Raw genomic sequence first — 22,625 nt, 5'->3', positions numbered from 1 at the left:
TATTTGTGACTGGAACACAGAAGGCACACTCATCTTGCTATAGTCTTCTCTGTCTCATGAAGACATTCCAGAACTGTCTTAGTGGTTAAGCACTTGAGCCTCTTCCCACTCTCAGACTCCTGGCCCCATCAGCACCTTCTGCATAACAGTATGGGATGTGGACCCCAAGTGGTCAGACTAGAGACCGAAAAGCGGCACCACAATTATCTTCAAAATTTGAAAAATATATTGGAGAGAAGCTGTTCCTCTATAGGAAATACAGGAAATTCCTCTATAAGAAATAAAAATATGAGCATGGTGGCCAGGTGCAGTGGCTCACACCTGTAATCCCAGCACTCTGGGAGGCCAAGGCGGGCCAATCACCTGAGGTCAGGAGTCCGAGACCAGCCTGGCCAACATGGTGAAACCCTGTCTCTACCAAAAATACAAAAAATTAGCCGGGCGTGGTGGCAGATGCCTGTAATCCCAGCTCCTCGGGAGGCTGAGGCAGAAGAATTGCTTGAACCCGAGAGGCGGAGGTTGTAGTGAGCCAAAATCGGGCCACTGCAATCCAACTTGAACAACAAAAGCGAAAACCCATCTCAAACAAACAAACAATATATATATATATGAGCATGGTCTTCAATGACTTCTGGCACACACTTGCTTAGTGTGTAAAGACTAAGATTCAGTAAAAGGGCTCATATAAGAAGCCAGTCACCCCCAAACATGCCAGCCCCCATAAGGCTAGAGAAGTATGAGGTCACAGAAGATAATGTGACAATCATCTAAAAAGGACATTTTCTTTACCACATTAGTCACCACCAGCACCTTAGTAAGGGTGAAAACAGTGTGACTGGAACTCACTGTATGCTCATTAATTGCTCACTATAAAATCAATATTCTAAATATCATCTTAATACATGATCAGAGTTAATTAAACCTATTATAAATAGACTCCTGGTTTGGGTGGAACCTATTTAATTACTAGAGCTAGGATTATGATGCTCAAAGTAGACAAAGAAAAAAAAGTAACAGCCATTTTTTTCAGAATTCTGTCTTAAGGTTGATTTCTGTCTTATGTAACATTCACAATGCCATTTGTGGCTATTTTTTAAAAATAACAAATGAAATTATTTTAGTTCTGCTTCCATTTAGGATGTAGAAAGCATCCTAAAATAGAAATAATGATGTTCTAGAAATAATGGTGCTCTCACCCCAAGGTCAAAAAAGGCCAGATAATCTACAAAAACAACTTTTATTGAGCCCATCAGATCTCAAGGCAAAGAAGTAAACTGAATTCCAAAGACAAGTACCTCCCACAAGAAGCAGGACAAAAAACCTACTTCGCCTTTGGTAGAACATGAGAGGAAAGGGTGGCTTCCTCTCTTTTTCCTCTCATGCTCTCATGCTCAGATAAAAAAAGAAAAAAATTGATGATTAGCTGGACTTTACTAAAATTTAAAATGTGTGCTCTGCAAAAGACACTGTTAAGAGAATGAAAAGATAAGCCTTAAACTGGGAGAAATTATTTGCAAAATATATACCTGATAAGGGACTTACATTCAAAATATACGAAGAATTCTTAACACTCAACAATAAGAAAACAAACAACCCATTTAAAAATGATCACATGATGTGAACAACAGAAACCTCACCAAAGAAGATACACAGATGGCAAATAAACATGTGAAAATAGTCTATGGCAAAGAAGCATATGAAAAGATGCTGGAGGTAGAGCAAGATGGTGGAATAGAAGCCCACACCCTTTATTCCCCACACTGGAACAACAAATTTGACCATCTATCTGCACACAGAAAAGCACCATCACAAAAACCAAAAATGAGGTGAGCAATCACAGTAGCTTGTTTTAACTTCACATCACTCAAAGAGGCACTGAGGAGGGCAGGAGGGACAGTCTTGAATCACTGATGCCACCCCTCTCCTATTCCTCAGTCACAGTCGTGTGTACAGAGAGTTTGTGCATTTGGAGTGGGTGAGCCCAGTGACTAGGGGACTTATGTTGAACTTGGTTCTGCCCTGTCACAAGAGAGAATAAAGCCATGCTGGGCTCAGCCAGCACCCACACAGGAAGCAAATATTTGGACCAGCCTTAGCCAGAGGGAAAGTGCCCAGCCTAGAGAAAGATATCAACATTCAAGTAGAAGAAAGTTATAGAACACCAAGCAGATTTAACCAAAAGAAGACTACCTCTAGGCATTTAATAATCAAACTCCTAAAGATCAAGAATAAAGAAAAGATCCTAAAAGCATCAAGAGGAAAGAAACAAATAACATACAATAGAGCTCCACTATGTCTGGTGGCAGACTTTTCAGTGGAAACGTTACAGGCCAGTAGAGAGTGGCAGGACATAGTTAAAGTGCTAACATGGCCAGACATGGTGGCTCACGCCTGTAATCTGAAGATTTGGAGAGGCTGAAGCAGGTGGATCACTTGAGGTCAGGAGTTCAAGACCAGCCTGGCCAATGTGGAGAAACTCCATCACTATTAAAAATACAAAAATTAGCCGGGTATGGTGGTGCACAGCTGTAATCCCAGCTACTCGGGAGGCTGAGGCACAAGAATCACTGGAACCTGGGAGGCAGAGGTTGCAGTCAGCTGAGATTATGCCACTGCACTCCAGCCTGGGTGACACAGTGAGACTCTGTCTCTAAAATAAAATACAAAAGAAAAGAAAAGAAAGAAAGTGCTGACTGAAACTTTTATCCTAGAATAGTATTATCCAGAAAAAAAAAAAAAAAATCCTTCAAGCATGAAGGGGAAACAAAGACCTTCCCAGACAAACAAAAGCTGAGGGATTTCATCAACACCAAACCTATCCTATATGAAATGCTAAAGGGAGTTCTTTAATCTGAAAGAAAGGGATGTTAATGAGCAAGAAGAAATCATCTCAAAATACAAAACTCACTGGTAATAGTAAGCACACAGAAAAGCACAGAATAATATAACACTGCAACGGTGGTGTGTAAACTACTCTTATCTTAAATAGAAAGACTAAATGATGAACCAATCAAAAATAATTACAACAACTTTTCAAAAAATAGTACAGTAAGACATAAAGAGGAACAACAACAAGTTAAAAAGCAGGGAGACAAAGTTAAAGTGTAAAGTTTTCACTAGTTTTCTCTTTGTGTGTTTGTATATGCAATCAGTCTTAAGTTGTCATCAGTTAAAAATAATGGGTTACAAGATAGCATTTACAAGCCTCATGGTAACCACAAATCAAAAAACTAACAACAGACTTACAAAAAATAAAAAGAAAGAAAGCAGGCCAGGCGCGGTGGCTCACACTCCCAGTGCACACAGAAACCAATACTATGGCATTAGATTTTTGAGAGAAGAAAAGCCTTATTACAAATCAACCAACAAGCTGGGCGCAATGGCTCACACCTGTAATCCCACACTTTGGGCGGCCAAAGTGGGTGGATCACCTGAGGTCAGGAGTTTGAGACCAGCCTGACCAATATGGTGAAACCCTGTCTCTACTAAAAATACAAAAATCAGCTGGGTGGGGTGGCATGTGCCTGTAGTCACAGCTACTCAAGAGGCTGAGACAGGAGAATTGCTTGAACCCGGGAGGCAGAGGCCACTGCACTCTGACCTGGGCGATAAAGCAAGACTCTGTCTCAAAAAAAGAAAAAGAAAAAAAAAAAAAAACTACAATGAGACATCATCTCATCCCAGTTAAAATGGCTTATATCCAAAAGTCAGGCAATAACAAATGCTGGCAAGGATGTAGAGAAAAGGGAATGCTTGTACTCTGTTGGTGGGAATGTAAATGGGTACAACTACTATGGAGAACAGTTTGGAGGAGTCTCAAAAAACTAAAAACAGACCTACCACATAATCCAGCAATCCCACTGTTGCATACATACTCAAAAGAAAGGAAATCAGTATATTGAAGAGATATCTGCACTCCCATGTTTGTTGCAGCACTGTTTACATTGGTCAAGATTTGGAAGCAACCTAAGTGTCCACCGACAGATGAATGGATAAAGAAAATGTATTCACACACAATGGAGTGTGTGTGAATTTGACCAATATTCACCCATAAAAAAGAATAAGATCCTGTTATTAGCAACAATATGGATGGAACTGGAGGTTATCGTGCTAAGTGAAATAAACCATGCACAGAAAGACAAATATCACATGTTATCACTTATTTGTGGGATCTAAAAATCAAAACAATTGAACTCATGGAGATGGAGAGCAGAAGGATGGTTACCAGAGGCTGGAAACTATATTGGGAGGGTAAAGGGTAAGTAGGGATGGGGCTAATAGGGACAAAAAAATAGCAAGAATGAGTAAGACCTCGTATATGATAGCACAACGAGGAGACTATAGTCAGTAATACTTTAACGTACATTTTAAAATAACTGAAAGGGTAAAACTGGATTCTTTGTAACATGAAGAATAAATCATTGAGGGGATGGATACCTCATTTACATTATGTGATTATTATGAATTGCATGCCTGTATCAAAACATCTCATGGACCTCATAAATATATACACCTACTATGTACCTACAAACACTAAAATTTTTTAAAAAAAGATATCAAGACTCCTATTCCTATACTAAGCAGAAATCTGCTGTCATTGGAAGACAGACAGGAAACTGCCATCCAAGAACAACCACAGATACAAGGTCAAGTTCGGCTGCCACAAGGATAAGGAAAAGGAACCACAGGAAAGCCCTGCTCCTGAGGCCTAAGCACACAGAGCTTGCCTAAAACTGAAGCTCCATGAGAAAAACATAGGATATTCCTCTGCCTCCACCAGGAGCCCTGCAATAAGCAACATGCAACAGCGGTGTACTCCCGTGGGAGAGGCAAGAGCATGGGGAGAACACCCCTCCACTTCTATGATGCCAGCTTGCATGGATAGCTGAAAACTGAGGAAGGAGCAGAAACACTTGAGAAAATCCCTCTGGCACCCCACCCCCACTAAGCACAAGGAAAAGCAGCCCGGCCACTAGAGGTATTCAAGCCTGTGGTGCACTAAAGGTAACAATAGCAATAACAATACCCAAATCCAACTCAACTCCAACTAGATAAGGCTAATCCTCCACACTAATACTTGACAGAAGAAAAGGCATATCCATTTCTAGACATAAATACTCCATGTACACTGTTCTTCTACATCAAATATCTGGCACTCAATAAAAAATTACAAGACATGCACAAAAAGCAAGGGAAAACAAGCCACTGTCAAGAGATAAAGCAATCAAGAGAACTAGATTCATAATGTTGGAATTACCAGATAGGGAGTTTTAAATAATTAATATGGTAAAGAATCTAGTGGAAAAGGTGGACAATATGCATGAACAGATGAAGAATTTCAGAATAAATAAAAACTGTCTAAAAATTGAAATGGTAATGCTAGAAATTTGAAAATCATGATATCAAAGATGAAGAGTTCCTTTGAAGGGCTCTTCAGCAGACAGGACACAGCTAAGGAAGAACAGTGAACTCAAAAACAAGTCAGAAATCATCCAACTGAAAAACAAATAAGGAAAAAAAGAGTGCAAAAACAGAACAGAGTAAGAGCTATGGCACTGTGAGACATCATCAAGTGATCTAATATACATATAATTGAAGTCTCAGAAGGAAGAAAAAAAGCAGAGAGAATGGGAAATAAGAAATATTTGAAGTGATAATGGTCTAGAATTTCCCCAAAATAATAAAAGATATAAAACCACACATACGAGAACCTCAGAGAACATTAAGATAGAAAGACAAAAAATATATAGACAGATCATAATCTAGCTAAGGAAAACCAAAGAGAAAGAGAAAATCTTGAAAGTACCCAAGAAAAACGAAACATCACATATGGAGAAATGAAGATAAGAATTACAGATTTTTTAAAAAATGAAAATTTTAAAAAATCATAACTATGAAAAATTTTATAACAGTCTCAAGAATTTTCAAAGTCCAAAAGGTTCTATAATTTCTAGTATATTAACCATTACCTTCTCCTTTTACAAAATTCACTTTCTATGTATCGTGTAGGCAGTTTCAGCCACTCATTTGGAGTCATAAAGTGCCTTGAATTAGAAATTTGTGGGAATCTGGAATGCAGCTGAGCCTTCTCAACTTCTTTGAATTCTTTTATTGAATATATTTTGCCTGCAGGAAGAATAAAAATCTAAATTAACATCCTTACATGCAACTGCCATTGCTCTTGGGCTATGAAATCATATAACAATCAGGAACTAAGTACCAGTCTCACACTGAAGAAGAGTTCTTTTTTCATTATCCTTGTCATATTGTGCTTTTTTCAAAGGGTCACGAAATGGTGGGATGGTAACCTACAAGAGAGGCACTTGTGTAAGGTCTGAGTTGCAACGCTGAGTAGTAAACATTTTCACTCTATTCGAAGCATCCACATACGGATGGCTCTTATGCTGGAAGGGTAAATAATATGGTATTTACAAATAGCTGGCTTACCATTATATTTGTTTAATATACTACAAAGAGATGGGGGTATATCAATACCTCTCTTAAGGCCCTCCAGTCAAAGAGACAAAGTTAGCTCTTGTTTCAGTGTGGGTTCAATCTTCAAAAATTATTTTGTTATCATATGTTCCCAAATTTAAAAAATTCCTTTCCCATGCACAAAAGAAAAAATATATCCATATATTCATCTTAATCCCTAACATTGATAATCAACAACATAACTAACATTACTGAAAACTTAACCAAGTTATTCAAAATATAGATCATTTGTGAGCCAAAGTATGGAAGCACTAAATCTATGTTAATGGCCATAATTATCAATATCAAAATGACAGTTCTACATAGGAAAACAGGATTCACGAACAACAACATTCATCATTTAGGCCTAGTCAGGGAAATTCTACCACAAGCTTAAAAGGTCACTCATGTATTTTTCTCATGCTCATCAGGCTAGTTTTTCAGGGGTAGTTATAATACACATCATGACTATTAGAGTTAAAATAAACGGTGATCAGACTGCCCAGTATAAGTTTGCTTCTACAGAAGTTATGAAGAGTGCTACTCATAAAATATTAAGAAAATATTAACTTGCTGTAAAAAGGAACAAAAAAAAGGTGCTATCATTTTCAGGTATTTGTATGTGACGTATTCACATATGAAGAGCAAATCAAATTTTAAATGACACCGGACTCTGCTGCTGGAGAGTTACTGTGCTGCTCTGGAGGTGTCAGAGCCTTGCTTTTTGATGTTTCTTGTGTCCTTACATTGACATCTGTGCATCTGGGGTAATGGAGGCTTCTTCCTGCTTTTTGGATTTGCGTCCACAGGGAAGGACTTTTTCCTGGAGATGTGTCTATGGTGTTGGATGGGTAGGACACTTTGGCCTTGATCCTGGGTACGTGTAACAGTGTAGTCTCCATGATTTCTTTGGGTGCAAACAGCATCAGTGGTGTCTGTGTTTTCCTCGGTGGCTTAGGGTACAGTTATTGGAGGATGTGGTAAGGCTTTGCTGGGGATGGGGACATTAGGCAGGCCAGTCCCCAGCCTCAGTGGAAGCAGTGGCAGGCTGAGGGTGCCTGTCCTTGGTCTTCAGAGCAGTATACACTGGTACCGGTGTTACAGGTTCAGGTGGGCCAGTTCTTGGGTCTCCAGGTGGCTTGCTTGGGTGCATGCAGTGGCCGTGGTGGGCCAGGTGGATGAGCAGGTTCTTGAACCCCTGGGCAGCACTCATGGCATGGACAATGGCAGTAGCAATGATGAGACAACCCTCTGTCTCCCAAGTGGTCTACATGGGTGTTGGCAGTGGCTGCAACAGGCTGGGTGGGCCAGTCTCCAGACCCGCAGTTGGCATGTGCAGGAGGGTGCCAGCTGTGGTGGTAGCAGCAGGCTGGTGGGCTCTCGCCAACGGTGGTGGATGGGGCAGAGCGATCCCCCAGCCCCCTGCAGAGTACTTGGGTAGGGGTGCTGGTGGCTGTGCTGTGGCCCTGCTGCTGTGGAGGGTGGGGTTGCTTTCAGTGGCAGCTGGCATAGGCAGGCAGTTAGGGAGTGTATGTTTCAGCCTAGGTGATGCTGCAGGTGGGGCCTGTCCTCTGGGCACAAGAAAGTGAGACGTGGCCCCCGTGCTGAAGTCAGCAAGGTTGCTGCCAGCTGCTCACACCTCAGCCCTCTCCATCTGCAGGCATCCCCCATGTTAGTCTCAGGGCCGAGCAGGCTGCCTCACCTCCCTCTCCTTCCTCACCTTAGATGTTTCCTTGTCACTTCTCTGTGGAATTCCAGTGTTCCTCTCAGATGACGTGTTCCAAGTACAATTTTCTACTCGCCATTTTGGCTCTTCTGTGGAGGAGGCGAGTGTCAGATGCCTCAAGCCAGTTATCTTGAAGCTCTCCGACAGGGTCTTGCTCTGTCGCCCAGGCTAGAGTGCAGTAGCTCACTGCAGCTTCGACCTCCTAGGCTCAGGCCATCCTCCCACCTCCACCTCCCAAGTAGCTGGGACCACAGGTGTGCGCCACCATGTCCAGCTAATTTTTAAAATTTTTTGTAGAGACAGGATCTACCTATGTTGCCCAGGCTGGTCTTGAACTGCTGGGTTCAAGCCATGCTCCCACCTCAGCCTCTAAAGTGGTGGAAGTGGTGGTGGGATTACAGGCATGAGCCACCGTGCCTGGAACAAATTTGAAGTTTTAAATTGAAGATAGAAATAAAGAAAAATCTAAAGTTTTACCAACAATTATAAATCCGGAGACTCCTATCTCTACTGACAGCACTTGTACATCATAAATGGAGGTATTATAACCCAGTGGTTCTGAAACTTTTTTTTTTTTTGAGACAGAGTCTCACTCTGCTGCCAGGCTAGAGTGCAGTGGCGTGATCTTGGCTCACTGCAACCTCCACCTCCTGGGTTCAAGTGATTCTCCTGCCTCAGCCTCCCAAGTAGCTGGGATTATAGGCGTGAGCCACTGCGCCCGGCCGGAACTATTCTATTTCAAAACGTTGTTGTTATATCCAAATAACGTTTGTGTATATGGCTTAGATCTATTGAAATTTACTATATTAGAAAATAAAACAGGAAATTTTAAATTGCTTATTAATTTTAAAATAATAATATGCCTATTGTTTAACATATCTTTCTACAAAAAATAACTCTATTTCCCAAAATAAAACAAAAAATGAGAAGAGTAACATTGTTTTACATTTTTGTAAACTTCTTTATGTCTTGCTTAATAGAAGACAAGCGGATTCTCATATCTGCTTCTGCAAGCAATCTGTTGAGATTTGTTTAGTTGTTGTATATGAAGAAAATCCATATAGAGATACGTAGTTGAAAAAGGTAGGAGTATTTTAACAGCCTTTTAACATCATTGTGGATATTTGTTTTTGATACTATACCCAAACTCAGTAAGAGATAGTTTCTTAAAGGTTAGTTACGATGTGGAATTTGAAACCATATCCATGAATTTTTCATACTCTTCTACTAAGTCCATTAGTCTATTTTGCACTTCAAATGAATCTTTTTCCAACGCATAATTTTGTAACATTTGGGGGGAAATTGGATCATGGAGTTAGGCAAGATCTTCCAAATGTTTGTACATTTCATTACTTAATATCAAAGAACCACATTCATTAATATCATTACCAATTTCATCAGTAAAGTCTTTTGAGTATTAGGACACTGTCACACTTCTGATGGTGAATATGAGTGTTCCAAAATTCCAAATGTTTTGCTTGAAAGCTCACCTTTTATCACTGGCAACAAATATTGCCAGTAGTTTTTCTCAAAGTGACAAGCTGACTTCATTCATTTTCCAGAAAATATCTGCCAAATACCCAAGACTTACTAACCATAGTTTGCAAGTCATTCTTTCAAGTAAACATGGTGTTTCACGAAAGAAATTTTAAAAAGCAGCCAGTTCAGCTCACAATTCAAGCAATCCTCCATATTTCAGTATGCAGCAGAAGTGCTCTTCACATATTCCTATTTCATCACAAAGAATATCTAAAAGATGCGTACTGAAGGAGCAAGACTTAGTACTAAGTTAATAATTTTTAAGTAGAGCTGCACGAAGCACATGCAAAGAAATGCTGAAGATCCATCTGAAGGGAAGGAATCAAGCCTCTATGTTCCTAAAGTCAAATCTGTCCCACTCCCAGGAAAGGAAGAGAGACAGGGTCATTTGGGTTGGTCTGAAGTCAGGTGTTCTGGGCCATCTCAAGCCCTACTGTTGAAAGAAGAGGCAGGATGAACCTTTTCTGTACTGGGGAAATTGAAAGGGGGAAAGGAGATAATGTTGGGTATCTCCACTTGATAACCCAGAATTGAGAATAAGGACAAGCTTACAGACTCTGCAGCAGCTCAGAAGCAGGGTCTGGGAGGTGCCAGGTCCATAAAGAGTACAGAGCAGGACACCAGGAGCCCAGCCTGTGGAGCCTACCCGAGACACTCTCAGGTGGAGTCTCTGCCAGACATGGGTAAGGACCTAGATCTAAAGACATGGAACAGCAATGCTGGGTCTACAAATGGGGCCAGCACCTGAGCTACAGCATGTGACCATAAGGAATAACAACCATAGTACAACCTGGACCTGGGACCAGAGATGTGCCCCACCAAGAACTGGGAGGCTGCAGGACCATTTTGTAGGATGACACAAACCCACAGCATGATGGTACAACTCAAGGTTGAATGTCTCCAAAAACAATTAATATTGGACTTCTCACTGATTTGCACACGTCAGGGCCAATACCAGTTCTAATAAAACCTCTCTAAAAAGGGTAAAAATTATCCCCTGAACACCATTTTAAAAAATGGTATCTAGGCCGGGCACAGTGGCTCACACCTGTAATCCCAGCACTTTGGGAGGCGACGTGGGCGGATCCCGAGGTCAGGAGTTCAAGACCAGCCTGACCAACATGGTGAAACCCCGTCTCTACTAAAAATACAAAAATTAACCAGGCCTGGTGGTGTGAGCCTGTAATCCCAGTTACTCGGGAGGCTGAGGCAGGAGAATCGCTTGAACCCGGGAGGCGGAGGTTGCAGGAGCTGAGATCGCACCATTGCACTCCAGCCTGGGCAACAGAGTGAGACTCCATCTAAAAAAAAAAGAAAAAAAAGGGTATCTATTTCATACGTGCAATAAACCTTTTAAAATAATTTGTGTCACTAAATTAACTTGAATGCAATGCAATTATATTTTTTCAGCCATAAAATTTTTCTTTTTTTTTTTTCCCCAGACAGCGTCTTACTCACTCTGTTGCCCAGGCTGGAGTGCAGTGGCACTCAATCTTGACTTACTGCAGCCTCCACCTCCCAGGTTCATGTGATTCTCCTGCCTCAGCCTCCTGAGTAGCTCAGACTATAGGTGCATGCCACCACACCCAGCTAATTTTTGTACTTTTAGTAGAGACAGGATTTCACCATGTTGGTCAGGCTGGTCTTGAACTCCTGACCTCAGGTGATCGACCCACCTCAGCCTCCCAAAGTGCTGGGATTACAGGCATGAGCCACCACGCCCAGCTGCCATAAAATTTTTCTAGAGATCTATTGTACAACATGATGGCTATAGTTAATAACAAGGTATTGTATTCTTGAAAATTGCAAAGAGAGTAGATTTTATGTGTTCTCACTTAGAAAAAAGCCGGTGTTTGTGAGGCAATGTATGTTCATTGGTTTAGTCATTCCACAATGTACACATATTTCAAAACAACATTTTATACAAGATAAGGCCAGGCGCAGTGGCTCAAGCCTATAATCACAGCACTTTGGGAGGCCAAGGAGGACAAATCGCTTGAGGTCAGGAATTTGAGACCAGCCAGGCCACCATGGTGAAACCTAGTCTCTACTAAAAATACAAAAATTATCCGGGCGTGATGGCACATGCCTATAATCACAGTTACTCAGGAGGCTGAGGTGGGAGAATCTCTTGAACCCGGGAGGCGGAGGTTGCAATGAGCAGAGATCGCGCCACTGCACTCCAGCCTGGGTGACAGAGTGAGACTCTGTCTGAAAACAAAACAAAACAAAACAAAACACCACATCTGTGCTCTGCTATTTACAGCTGGGTGACTTTGACAAGTGACCTGAGCCTCACTTGTCTCATCTGTGACTTACCTCATGCAGTACGCAGTGAAGATGAAATAAATGTGAAAAAAACCCTAAGACTTGGTTAATCCTTCAGTGTAAGGTTAATTAATTCTGCTATTAGTAACAGAATACCATGCAATGAAGAAAATTATATATTTATATTTTGACAAAGAAGAAAATAATAAACTATTGAGGGAGGGGAAGCCCATTATAAAACCAAATGTAACTCCATTCTTATAAAATAAAAATGTGAATATATACACATATATAGAAAGAAATCTAGATAAATATACAGAAAACTGTTAATGAGTTAACATTATAATGAATTAATTCTGGGTAATGGAATTTTGGTTTTTTATTTTCTTAATTTGAAAATCAATTTTCTTATTTACCTATCATGAAAATGTGTTACTTTTGTAACAAATTTAAAAGTCTATGGAATTTTTAAACGCTACCTATTACCCAATCATTATCCAGTATTTTCCACTTTTGTGGAGATTTAATTTACTTTGGCCTTTGGCTTTTTGTTCCTTTCTAAGATCAGGCGATGGGAAACTATGCTTAAAATGTTACTGCACTTCTAGGGAGTCACTTTAGGACTGCTCATGTATTAGGGCTGCTCAAAACAACCAAACACATAATACCAAAGTTAAAAAAGAAATCTACCCTACCTTCAGAAAATTGGGGTCCTTCTTGCTCATATAAAAGGGATCATACTCTTTTGGATCATAATGTTCTATAAATGCATTTCCCTATAGCAAGGAAATAAAACCACACACAAGAACAAGAGGTGCACAGTTAATTTTGAGTATATCAGGACTTGAGAGTCAAACACACAGTATCATTCTTATGCTTGAAAGCGGCATCAGTGATAAATGCAAAAAGAAAGAGAAGGCTACATTTGAAATTTAATTTATTCAACCAATAAGGTACAGTGAAGGAAGGAATCTACTTGAAATCTGTAAGATTTTAATAAAGAATTTTGGAACACTAAAAGATTTGGGAATTTGCTTTTAAATGGTTACTAGTCAAACATCTCAGATTTTTAAAAAATGCTAGAAGAACAGCTATATTTTAGAGCTTTGCAAATAATCAAGTTCCAGAACAAAAGAAAAATATGTCCTGAAACCAGAGTCCAAATTATTTATTTATTTATTTTGTAATTTTAATTTTTTTTTTTTTTTTTTTTTGAGACAGAGTCTTGCTCCATCACCCAGGCTGGAGTACAGTGGTGTGATCTCGGCTCACTGCAATCTCCACCTCGCAGGTTCAAGCGATTCTCCTGCCTCAGCCTCCCAAGTAGCTGGGATTACAGGTGCCCACCACCATGCCCGGCTAATTTTTATATTTTTAGGAGAGACAGGGTATCACCATGTTGGCCAGGCTGGTCTCTAACTCCTGACTTCAGGTGATCCACCTGCTTCGGCCTCACAAAGTGCTGGGATTACAGGTGTGAGCCACGTACCCAGCCCAAACTTTTTAACTTGATAATTCAAATTAGCAATTACATGAGGAGGCCTGGGCGCAGTGGCTCACACCCGTAATCCCACCAGTCTGGGAGGCCGAGGCGGGTGGATTACCTGAAGTCGGGAGTTTGAGACCAGCCTGACCAACATGGAGAAACCCCATCTCTACTAAAAATACAAAATTAGCCAGTGTGGTGGCACATGCCTGTAATTCCAGCTACTTGGGAGGCTGAGGCAGGAGAATTGCTTGAAGCCGGGAGGCAGGGGTTTGCAGTGAACCGAGATTGCGCCATTGTACTCCAGCCTGGGCGACGATCAAAACTCCGTCTCAAATAATAATAATGATAATAATAATATTAATAATTACATGGGGAAAACACAGAAAAAATGGTTCTAATGTACACAATTAAACCTAATCTTCTTTTTCTGTCCTTTCCAAATGCCCTGGGTTTAAGAATACTTTATGCTATTATATAACAGGGTATAGATTATACATATGTAGAGGGGACAGGGACAGACTGACTGGATGATTATAAATGAACAAAGATGACATGAGGCTTTAAATCAACTGAAAAAAGCAACAAATGATCTCTTAGTACCTTTTTATTTACATGTTTTAAAAAGCCATCTAATTCCTCTTGCCTCCTTTTTTTAATCTTCTTATGTGAGCAAACTTTTTCTATAATTTTCTTCTGAAGAGGATCTGCCACATGGTCAACCCATCTTTTATATAACATCTCCTTTCTTCTTGCATTTAAGAAGGCATGATGTTGTAAATACTTATTTAGTTCCTAATAAACAGTGGTAGAAAAGACAAATACATTATCCTAAAGCTTTCTTGTTCTAAAATTTTCTAAAACTTAAAACTTCGTAGGTTTAAATTACTCCTAAGAATAACCCTCAAAGACATTCATTAATTCAATCATTTCTTTGGCTTTAACTTCTACTGTGTGACATACACTCTGCTGCAAATAAGGAAAACACAGGTATTTGGGGCAACATGCGTGCTCTCCCTGGGGAGAAAGACTAAAGAACAAATCAAAAGCAAGGCAAGGTGGCACCTGCCTATATTTCTAGCTACCTGGGAGGCTGAAGCTAGAGAATCGCTTGAGCCCAGGACTTCAAGGCTGCAGTACACTATGACTGGGACACTGCACTCTAGCCTGGGCAACATAGTGAAAACTCATCCCTAAGAAACAAACAAATTCACAAACAGTGGGAGGGGGAATATAACAAGATGTATATTTATATATGATGCATATATATACGGCATACTATAAATAAAATAACTGAAAACAGAGGAGAGAAAAACTGTTTCCTAGATTCTTAAAAGATTCCCAGTTTGGTGGGCCTCAGAAATTTAAACAGACCTACCATAAGACCCAACAATTCCCCTCCTAACCAAATGAATGAAAATTCAGGACTCAAAGAAATACTTGTATACCAGTGTTCATTCCAGCATTATTCACAATAGCCAAAAGGTGGAAATGATCCAAGTATCCATCAACAGATGAACAGATAAAATGTGGTATATACAAACCACATTTATTTACATGTGTAATATGGAATATTATTTAGCCATAAAAAGGAATGAAGTTCTGATATATGCTACAATGTGGATGAACTTTGAAAATAGTATGCCAAAGTGAAATAAGTCAGACACAAATGGACAAATAGTATAGGATTCCACATATATAAACTATCTAGAATAGCCAAAATTCCTAGAGACAGAGAGTAGATTAGAGGTTACCAAGTGCCTGGGGGAGGGAGAAATGACGAGCCACTGCTTACTGAATACAAACTTTCAGTTTGGAGTAATGAAAAAGTTTTGGAAATAGTGGTGATGGTTGCACAACATTATGAATCTAATCAATGACACTGAATGGTACACTTAAAAATGGTTAAAATGGCAAATTTTATATTGTGTATATTTACTTTTATATTGTATATGTTGAAAAAAATGATTAATTTTTTTCCAAAGCCAAGACTCCCAAAGTGGGAGACATTTGGGCTGGGCCTTTAAGAATGAGGATTTAGGCTACGTGCGATAGCTCACGCTGGTAATCCTAGCATTTCGGGAGGCCAAAGCAGGAGGATCACATGAGCCCAGGAATTCAATACCAGCCTGGGGAAAAGAGTCAGACTCTGTCTCTACAAAAAAGTTAAAACTTGGCCAGGAGTGGTGGTAATCCCACACCTGTAATCCCAGCACTTTGGGAAGCCAAGGTGGGCAGAACACTTGAAGTCAGGAGTGCGAGACCAGCCTGGCCAACATGGTGAAACCACATCTCTCTCTACTAAAAATACAAAAGTTAGCTGGGCATGCTGGCATGTGCCTGTAATCCCAGCTACTTGGGAGGCTGAGGCAGAACTGCTTGAACCCAGGAGGTGGAGGTTGCAGTAAGCCAAGATAGCGCCATTGCACTTCAGCCTGGGCAAAGAAGTGAGACTCCATTTCAAAAAAAAAAAAAAAAAAAAATTAAAACTTAGCTGGGCTTCATGGCTCACACCTGTAACCCCAACTACTCGGGAGGCTGAGGCAGGAGAATCACTTGAGCCCAGGAGGCCAAGGCTGCAGAGAGCTGTAATTGTGCCATTGCACTCTAGCCTGGGTGACAGAGTGAGACCCTGTCTCAAAACAAAAAAAAAAAAGAATACTTATCCAGGAAGAGAAGGGATGGTGGAAAAAGAGGAAGAAAAACATTCTATGAAAAAAGAAAAAAGGAAAAAAACCTTCAGTACAACTGACCTTCAGATTAAAAAAAAAAAAAAAAAGGGCAAGAGTAAAGAGGCAGAAGTGTAGCACAACCTAATCCAAGTGGAGAGTAGCCTGCAAAGAAGGTGCTTGATTAGGCTACAAATTAATTCATTCTCACCAAACCTTCTTATCCAGCTTTCATATAGCAAATAAAGTCTTGTGACTACTAGGATGAGTGTGAACTTCAAAACGAAAAAAATAAAATATTAAGAACCCTGAGAGGTCTGCTAGGCCAAGTCCCTCCCTAACCTCTGGCCATAGCACACTTCAGCCATTCCCAATGTTAGTTCCTTTTCTTTTTAAAGAACTCTAAAGAAATTTCTTAAAAATAAAAACAGGTTACCCACTCCAGTGTCCCCGGTGTTTAGTACACTTCACATGGATGTTCTTCTTGTCACATTAAGCCCATCCTGGCTCAGTGTAGCCCTGTTCTATGTATATTTGAGTAATAATTACTCAGTGTGTTCTGCTAACAGCTCTTAAGGATTAGCTCATTTGTAGTGACTGCTGAAACCCACTAGGACAAAGAAACAAGTGAGTAGAGGGAAATTCCTGTGCCTCTCTGTGAAGGAATTCCCACGAAGTATAGGAAGGGAGGAAGTCCATTAAAGCAATCTCAGACATCCCTTAAGGTTAATTCCAGGTGCAAGGGAGTATTCTTTTAATTCTTTTTTCCATATTTTCTAAATAGTTTTTATATGATATGCTACATATAAAAAGGAAAAACTACATTCAATTTTTAACTGAGATGCATTTTGTAGCCAGTTCTTACCTTAATTATATAATTTTCTCTGTATAATATTGATTGAATAGCTGCCTCAGTATCTTCTTTAGCTAAGACCTGAAAGGACAGAATTAAACTTTGAAAAGAAAGTCTTTAAAAACTATTAGTGCTATCTGGAATCATTATATTTAGCATGACAGACATATCCCTGGAAAGTTCTCTATGCATGCAGTTTGCAGTTTGTCTTCTCCAAATCATATCATTGAGTGCTTTTATTTTTTTATTTATATATTTTTTGGAGACAGAGTCTTGTTCTGTTGCTTAGGCTGCTGGAGTGCAGCAGCACCATCTCAGCTCACTGCAACCTCCAGTGGGTTCAAGCGATTCTCGTGCCTCAGCCTCCCAAGTAGCTGGGATTACAGGTGTGCAACACATGCCTGGCTAATTTTTGTTTTTTTAGTAGAGACAGGGTTTTACCATGTTGGCCAGGCTGGTCTCGAACTCCTGGCCTCAAGTGATCTGCCTGCCTCAGCCTCCCAAAGTGCTGGGATGACAGGCCTAAGCCACCATGCCCAGCCCATCAAGTACTTTTTAAACAGTATTTCTACCTGTCTGTTCTCGGCTACAGCAAAATGTTAACTCAGCTCACAGATATTTTGAGTCCCAAAATGGTCAAATGTCTTTCCCGGAGTCACATGGTAGATAGAATCCATCTTTTTTCACATCTTATAAAATGCTTTTACTTTTCTGGGTTAAAATAGATTAAATTAGGCCTTTATTTGAGGCTCTCTGACTGTGTAAGACATACTGATCTTCCAGCGTTGATTCTTACAGAACTAGCTAAGAATATGTCAACAGTTTCACTAAAAGCTTAGTGCCACCTAAGGCAAACCCTATACATAGAATAAATGTCACTAGTGAACAATAACACAAGGTCTTAGAAAGACTTTCTATTCAATCTCCTGCTCTTCTTTGTGTTCTTCCATAATGAATTCACCCACTAATTTTGTTTTTGAAAATTACTGAAACATAAGCCTACGGATATAATAAATCAAGGAAATGAGTTATATTTTTATTCATTAACTTATAACTGTATATAAAATGTAAAATTATAATTAAACAATTGGATCTTCTCAAAATGAAAGAAAGCTCTTATTAAAATAAAAGGAAACATATTCATTTAATTAATTTTTCCATGACCACTGACAAATAACCCAAGACTGAAACAAATTTCTTAGACAGTATTGACATAAATATAATTGTAATAAATTTATTTATCATTAGCGAATATGGCTATCAAATAAATATTAATAATAAATTTTATTTTTATGTACTTATTTTGGAGACAGAGTCTTGCTCTGTCACTTAAGCTAGAGTGCAGTGGTCTGATCATAGCTCACTGTACCCTCAAATTCCTGAGCTCAAGCAATGCTTCTGCCTCAGCCTCTCAAAGTGCTAGCATTACAAGCATGAGCCACCACCATACCCAGCCAAATACTGTTTTTATATACAAGTCACATTTTCAGATTTTGAAATAACACAATCTTTAGGGAATAGTGATATTAGTGACAAAATTATGACAGCATTAATTGTTCCATTTTTATAACAAATTTCCACAATTATTAAATACCTGCCAGAAAATGGAAGAGGTTGATTTCTAGCACAGAATTGCCTTTGAGATCCTCTTGTGATTACAAAAAAATAAAACATTCTCAAGTTAACTGTCAGTGGAAGTAGTTATCTTTGGTCCCACTGCTTTTATTTCCAGAACAGATGAGTAAAATCTCATCTAAGAACTGTCCTTCCCCATTAACATCCAAAGAAGCCAAGGCTCATGGGAGCTAAGCAACAACTAGAAGCATAGAAAACTCAAATGAGTCTACTCTAGTTTGTTTTCTTTGTTATTTTTGCCTCATAGAGTTGCCCTTCCTGGTAAGTCTGTACCCAGATAGGGGGTAGTGAATTAACATTCCAGATAAAAATATATATATATAAAAAACAACAAACTGAAGACACTGGAGAGTTATCAAAAAGCAGGGAGTTACTGAATGCTATTCAGCACTAGGAAAAAACAAAAACAAACAAACAAAAAAACAGCACTAGATGAATTTCCAGTTTTTTATTAACTTGCCTGAGGAAGGGCCTTAGTCTGAGCTAAAGCAGGTGGCTAAAACTCAGATAGAAACATGCGGCCTAACTGGTTCAGAAATTAGAAGACAGAGTTTGGGGTAATCATGAGAGCTGGAAGGTGAAAGGAAAAATATTGGAAAGGAAGGAGCCAAAAAAGGGATGCCACAAATTCTGCAAATGAACTCTGACCAAATATCTGGCAAACTCTTAAACTGTACATGCATAAGGCAGACTCCATGTAGCCCAGCTAAAGATAAAAAAAGACTAAACAGTGACTTCATCTGCTGCCAACTTCAGGAAAGACAAGTTTGGAGTTTGAGTTCAGCCAAGATAACTGCTTCCTAAAACAAAAACTCAATATTCTTCAGAGGCATATAACAGAATCCAGACCCTCCACAATGTATCATTCATAATGTTCAAAATGTAAACTAGAATTACTAGACACATAAAGAAACAGAGAAATGTGACCCATACTTAAGAAAAAGGCAATCAGTGGAGACCAACTCTGAAATGACCCAAATGTTGGAATTAGACAACAAGGATTTTGGGGGCAGGGCTGAGATAGCCGACTAGAAGCAGTGTGATCAGAGGTTCCCATCGAAAAGAACCATAACAGCATGTGAATCCTGTACCAGCAACCAAAGTACCCAGGTTCTGTCATCAGAACTGACTAGGTGGCTGGCATGACCCACAGAGAGGAAGGAAGAACAGTGTGGTGTGGTGGCCACCTGAGAGCCACACAGGGCAGAGGAGCCCCCACCCCCCAGCCAAGGGAGGCAGTGAGTGAGCGTGCTACCCAGCCTGGGAAAACATGCTTTTTCCATGGGACTGTGCAACCCACGGATCAGCAGATCCCATTCATGAGCCCACGCCACCAGGGCCTAGGATCCCAACCGCAGAGCGGTGCAGGTTCTCAACAGCTTCTAAGCTAGAATCTGCTTAAGCTTGCTGAGTTCCTGTGGGGAGGGACGACCAGCACCACAGCTGAGGCTGCCTGCTGTCTAAGCCATTTGAGCTCCTTGTGGGAGGGGTACAGCCAACATTGGGACTGATAGCCACCTAACACACTAAGCTCCCGGGGTCAGGGAAGGGAGCCATCTTCATAGCTCCAGGCCCCACTTTTCCCCCGCTGCAGCCAGGGAGGCTAGACAGCTTGGTCCCAAGAGGTATCATCCACCAGCCCAACACACCGGCTGTGGCAGACGGCAGACAGAGTGCCTCTTCAGGCCTGACCTTGACCCATCCCTCCTCACTGGGTAGGGCCTCCCTGCAGGAACTCCAACAACTCCAGCCAGGGGCTCAGGGACAGAACGCTGATCTCCCTGGGCCTGAGCCCCTAGGGATAGGGGTGGCCGCAGCCTCCACAGACCAGCAGACTTAGTCTTTGCTCCTGCTAGTTCTGAGGAATCCAGGCAGCCCAGACAAGTGGGTTTCCCCCAGTGAGGCACACCCCCTTCACCAATGGACAGTCAAAATGCTTCATTAAACAAATCCTGCTCCCTGCGCCAGCCAACTGGGTAAGACCCTCCAACAGCGGTTGTCAGACACCCTATACAGGAGCATTCCTACTGGCATCAGGTTGGTACCCTAGAGGTTAGGGATCCCAGAAGAAGGAGAAGGCATCTATCTTTGCTGTTCTCCAGCCTCCTCAAGTGACATCTCCAGGTGCAGGAGTGAACCAGATTAATAGGGCCTGAAGTGAACCCCCAGCAAACTGCAGCATCTCCACAGAAGAGAGACCTGACCATTGCAAGAAAAACAGAAAGCAACAATAACAGCATCAACACAAAAAAAAGTTCCCAGAAAAACCCATCCAAGGGTCAGCAGCCTCAAAGATCAATACTAGACAAATTCATGAAGATGACAAAGAATCAATCAAAAAATGCTGCAAACCCAAAAGGCCAGAGTGCCTCTTCTCCTCCAAATGATTGCAACGCCTCTCCAGCAAAGGCACAGAACTGGACGGAGGATGAAATGGACAAATTGACAGAAGTAGGCTACAGAAGGTGGGCAATAACAAACTCCACTGAGCTGAAGGAGCATGTTCTAACCCAATGCAAAGAAGCTAAGAACCTTGGTAAAAGGTTACAGAAGCTGCTAACTAGAATAACCAGTTTAGAGAGGAACATAAATGACCTGGTGAAGCTGAAAAACACAGCAAGAGAACTTCGTGAAGCATACGCAAGTTATCAATAGCCAAATAGACCAAATGGAAGGAAGGATATCAGAGTTTGAAGACCATCTTGTTGATATAAGGCATGCAGACAAGATAAGAGAAAAAAGGAATGAAAGGGGACAAACAAAACCTCCAAGAAATATAGGACTATGTAAAAAGACCAAACCTAAGATTGATTGGAGTACCTGAAACAGGCGGGGAGAATGGAACCAAGTTGGAAAACACACTTCAGGATATTATCCAGGAGAACTTCCCCAACCTAGTAAGACAGGCCAACATTCAAATTCAGGAAATACAGAGAACACCACTAAGATACTCCATGAGAAGATCAACCCCAAGACACATAATTATCAGATTCTCCAAGGTTCAAATGTAGGAAAAAATGTTAAGGGCAGCCAGAGAGAAAGGCCAGGTCACCTACAAAGGGAAGCCCATTAGATTAACAGCAGACCTCTCAGCAAAAACCCTACAATCCAGGAAAGAGTGGGGGCCAATATTCAACGTTCTTAAAGGAAAGAATTTTCAACCCAGAAATTCATATCTAGCCAAACTAGTGAAAGAGAAATAAAATCCTTTCCAGACAACCAAATGCTGAGTGATTTCATCACCACCAGGCGTGCCTTGCAAGAGCTCCTGAAGGAAGCACTAAATATGGAGAGGAAAAAACCACTAGCAACCACTGCAAAAACACACCAAAATATAAAGACCATGACACTATGAAGAAACTGCATCAACTAATGTGCAAAATAACCAGATAGCATCAGGATGACAGGATCAAATTCACATATAATATTAACCTTAAATGTAAATAGGCTAAATGACCCAATTAAAAGACACAGACTAGCAAATTGGATAGAGTCAAGACCCATCCATGTGCTCTATTCAGGAGACCCATCTCACATGAAAAGACACACATAGGCTCAAAATAAAGGAAAGTAGGAAAATTTACCAAGCAAATGGAAAGCAAAAAAAAGCAAAGGTTGCAATCCTAGTCTCTAACAAAGCAGACTTTAAATGAACAAAGACCAAAAAAGACAAAAAGGGCATTACATAATGGTAAAGGGATTAATTCAACAAGAAAAGCTAATTATCCTAAATATATATGTACCCAATACAGGAGCACCCAAATTGATAAAACAAGTTCTTAGAGACTTACAAAGAGACTGAGACTCCCAAACAATAATAGTGGGAGACTTTACACTGTAAATATTTGACAGATCAAATATTTACAAACTATAAAATATTTACAAACACTCCACTGTAAATATTTGACAGATCAATGAGACAGAAAATTAACAAGGATATTCAGGACTTGAACTCAGCTCTGGATCAAGCGGACC

General features: G+C 40.4%; 1 protein-coding gene across 1 annotated transcript in view; it reads right to left on the bottom strand.

Moving 5' to 3' along the window:
- The window catches only part of FAM228B (family with sequence similarity 228 member B), a 47,552-nt gene that overhangs the window by 14,393 nt on the left and 10,534 nt on the right, over positions 1–22,625 (bottom strand). The window contains 5 exon segments of the mRNA XM_025353799.1: positions 5,970–6,126; positions 6,221–6,308; positions 12,703–12,783; positions 14,097–14,288; positions 17,028–17,096. Coding sequence (XP_025209584.1) covers positions 5,970–6,126; positions 6,221–6,308; positions 12,703–12,783; positions 14,097–14,288; positions 17,028–17,096 — 587 coding nt within the window.

Source organism: Theropithecus gelada, chromosome 13 (genome assembly GCF_003255815.1).
Source record: "Theropithecus gelada isolate Dixy chromosome 13, Tgel_1.0, whole genome shotgun sequence".
Lineage (NCBI taxonomy): Eukaryota > Metazoa > Chordata > Mammalia > Primates > Cercopithecidae > Theropithecus > Theropithecus gelada.
The sequence above is the reverse complement of the archived record's forward strand: the minus strand, read 5'-3'. Positions and strand labels throughout refer to the sequence as shown.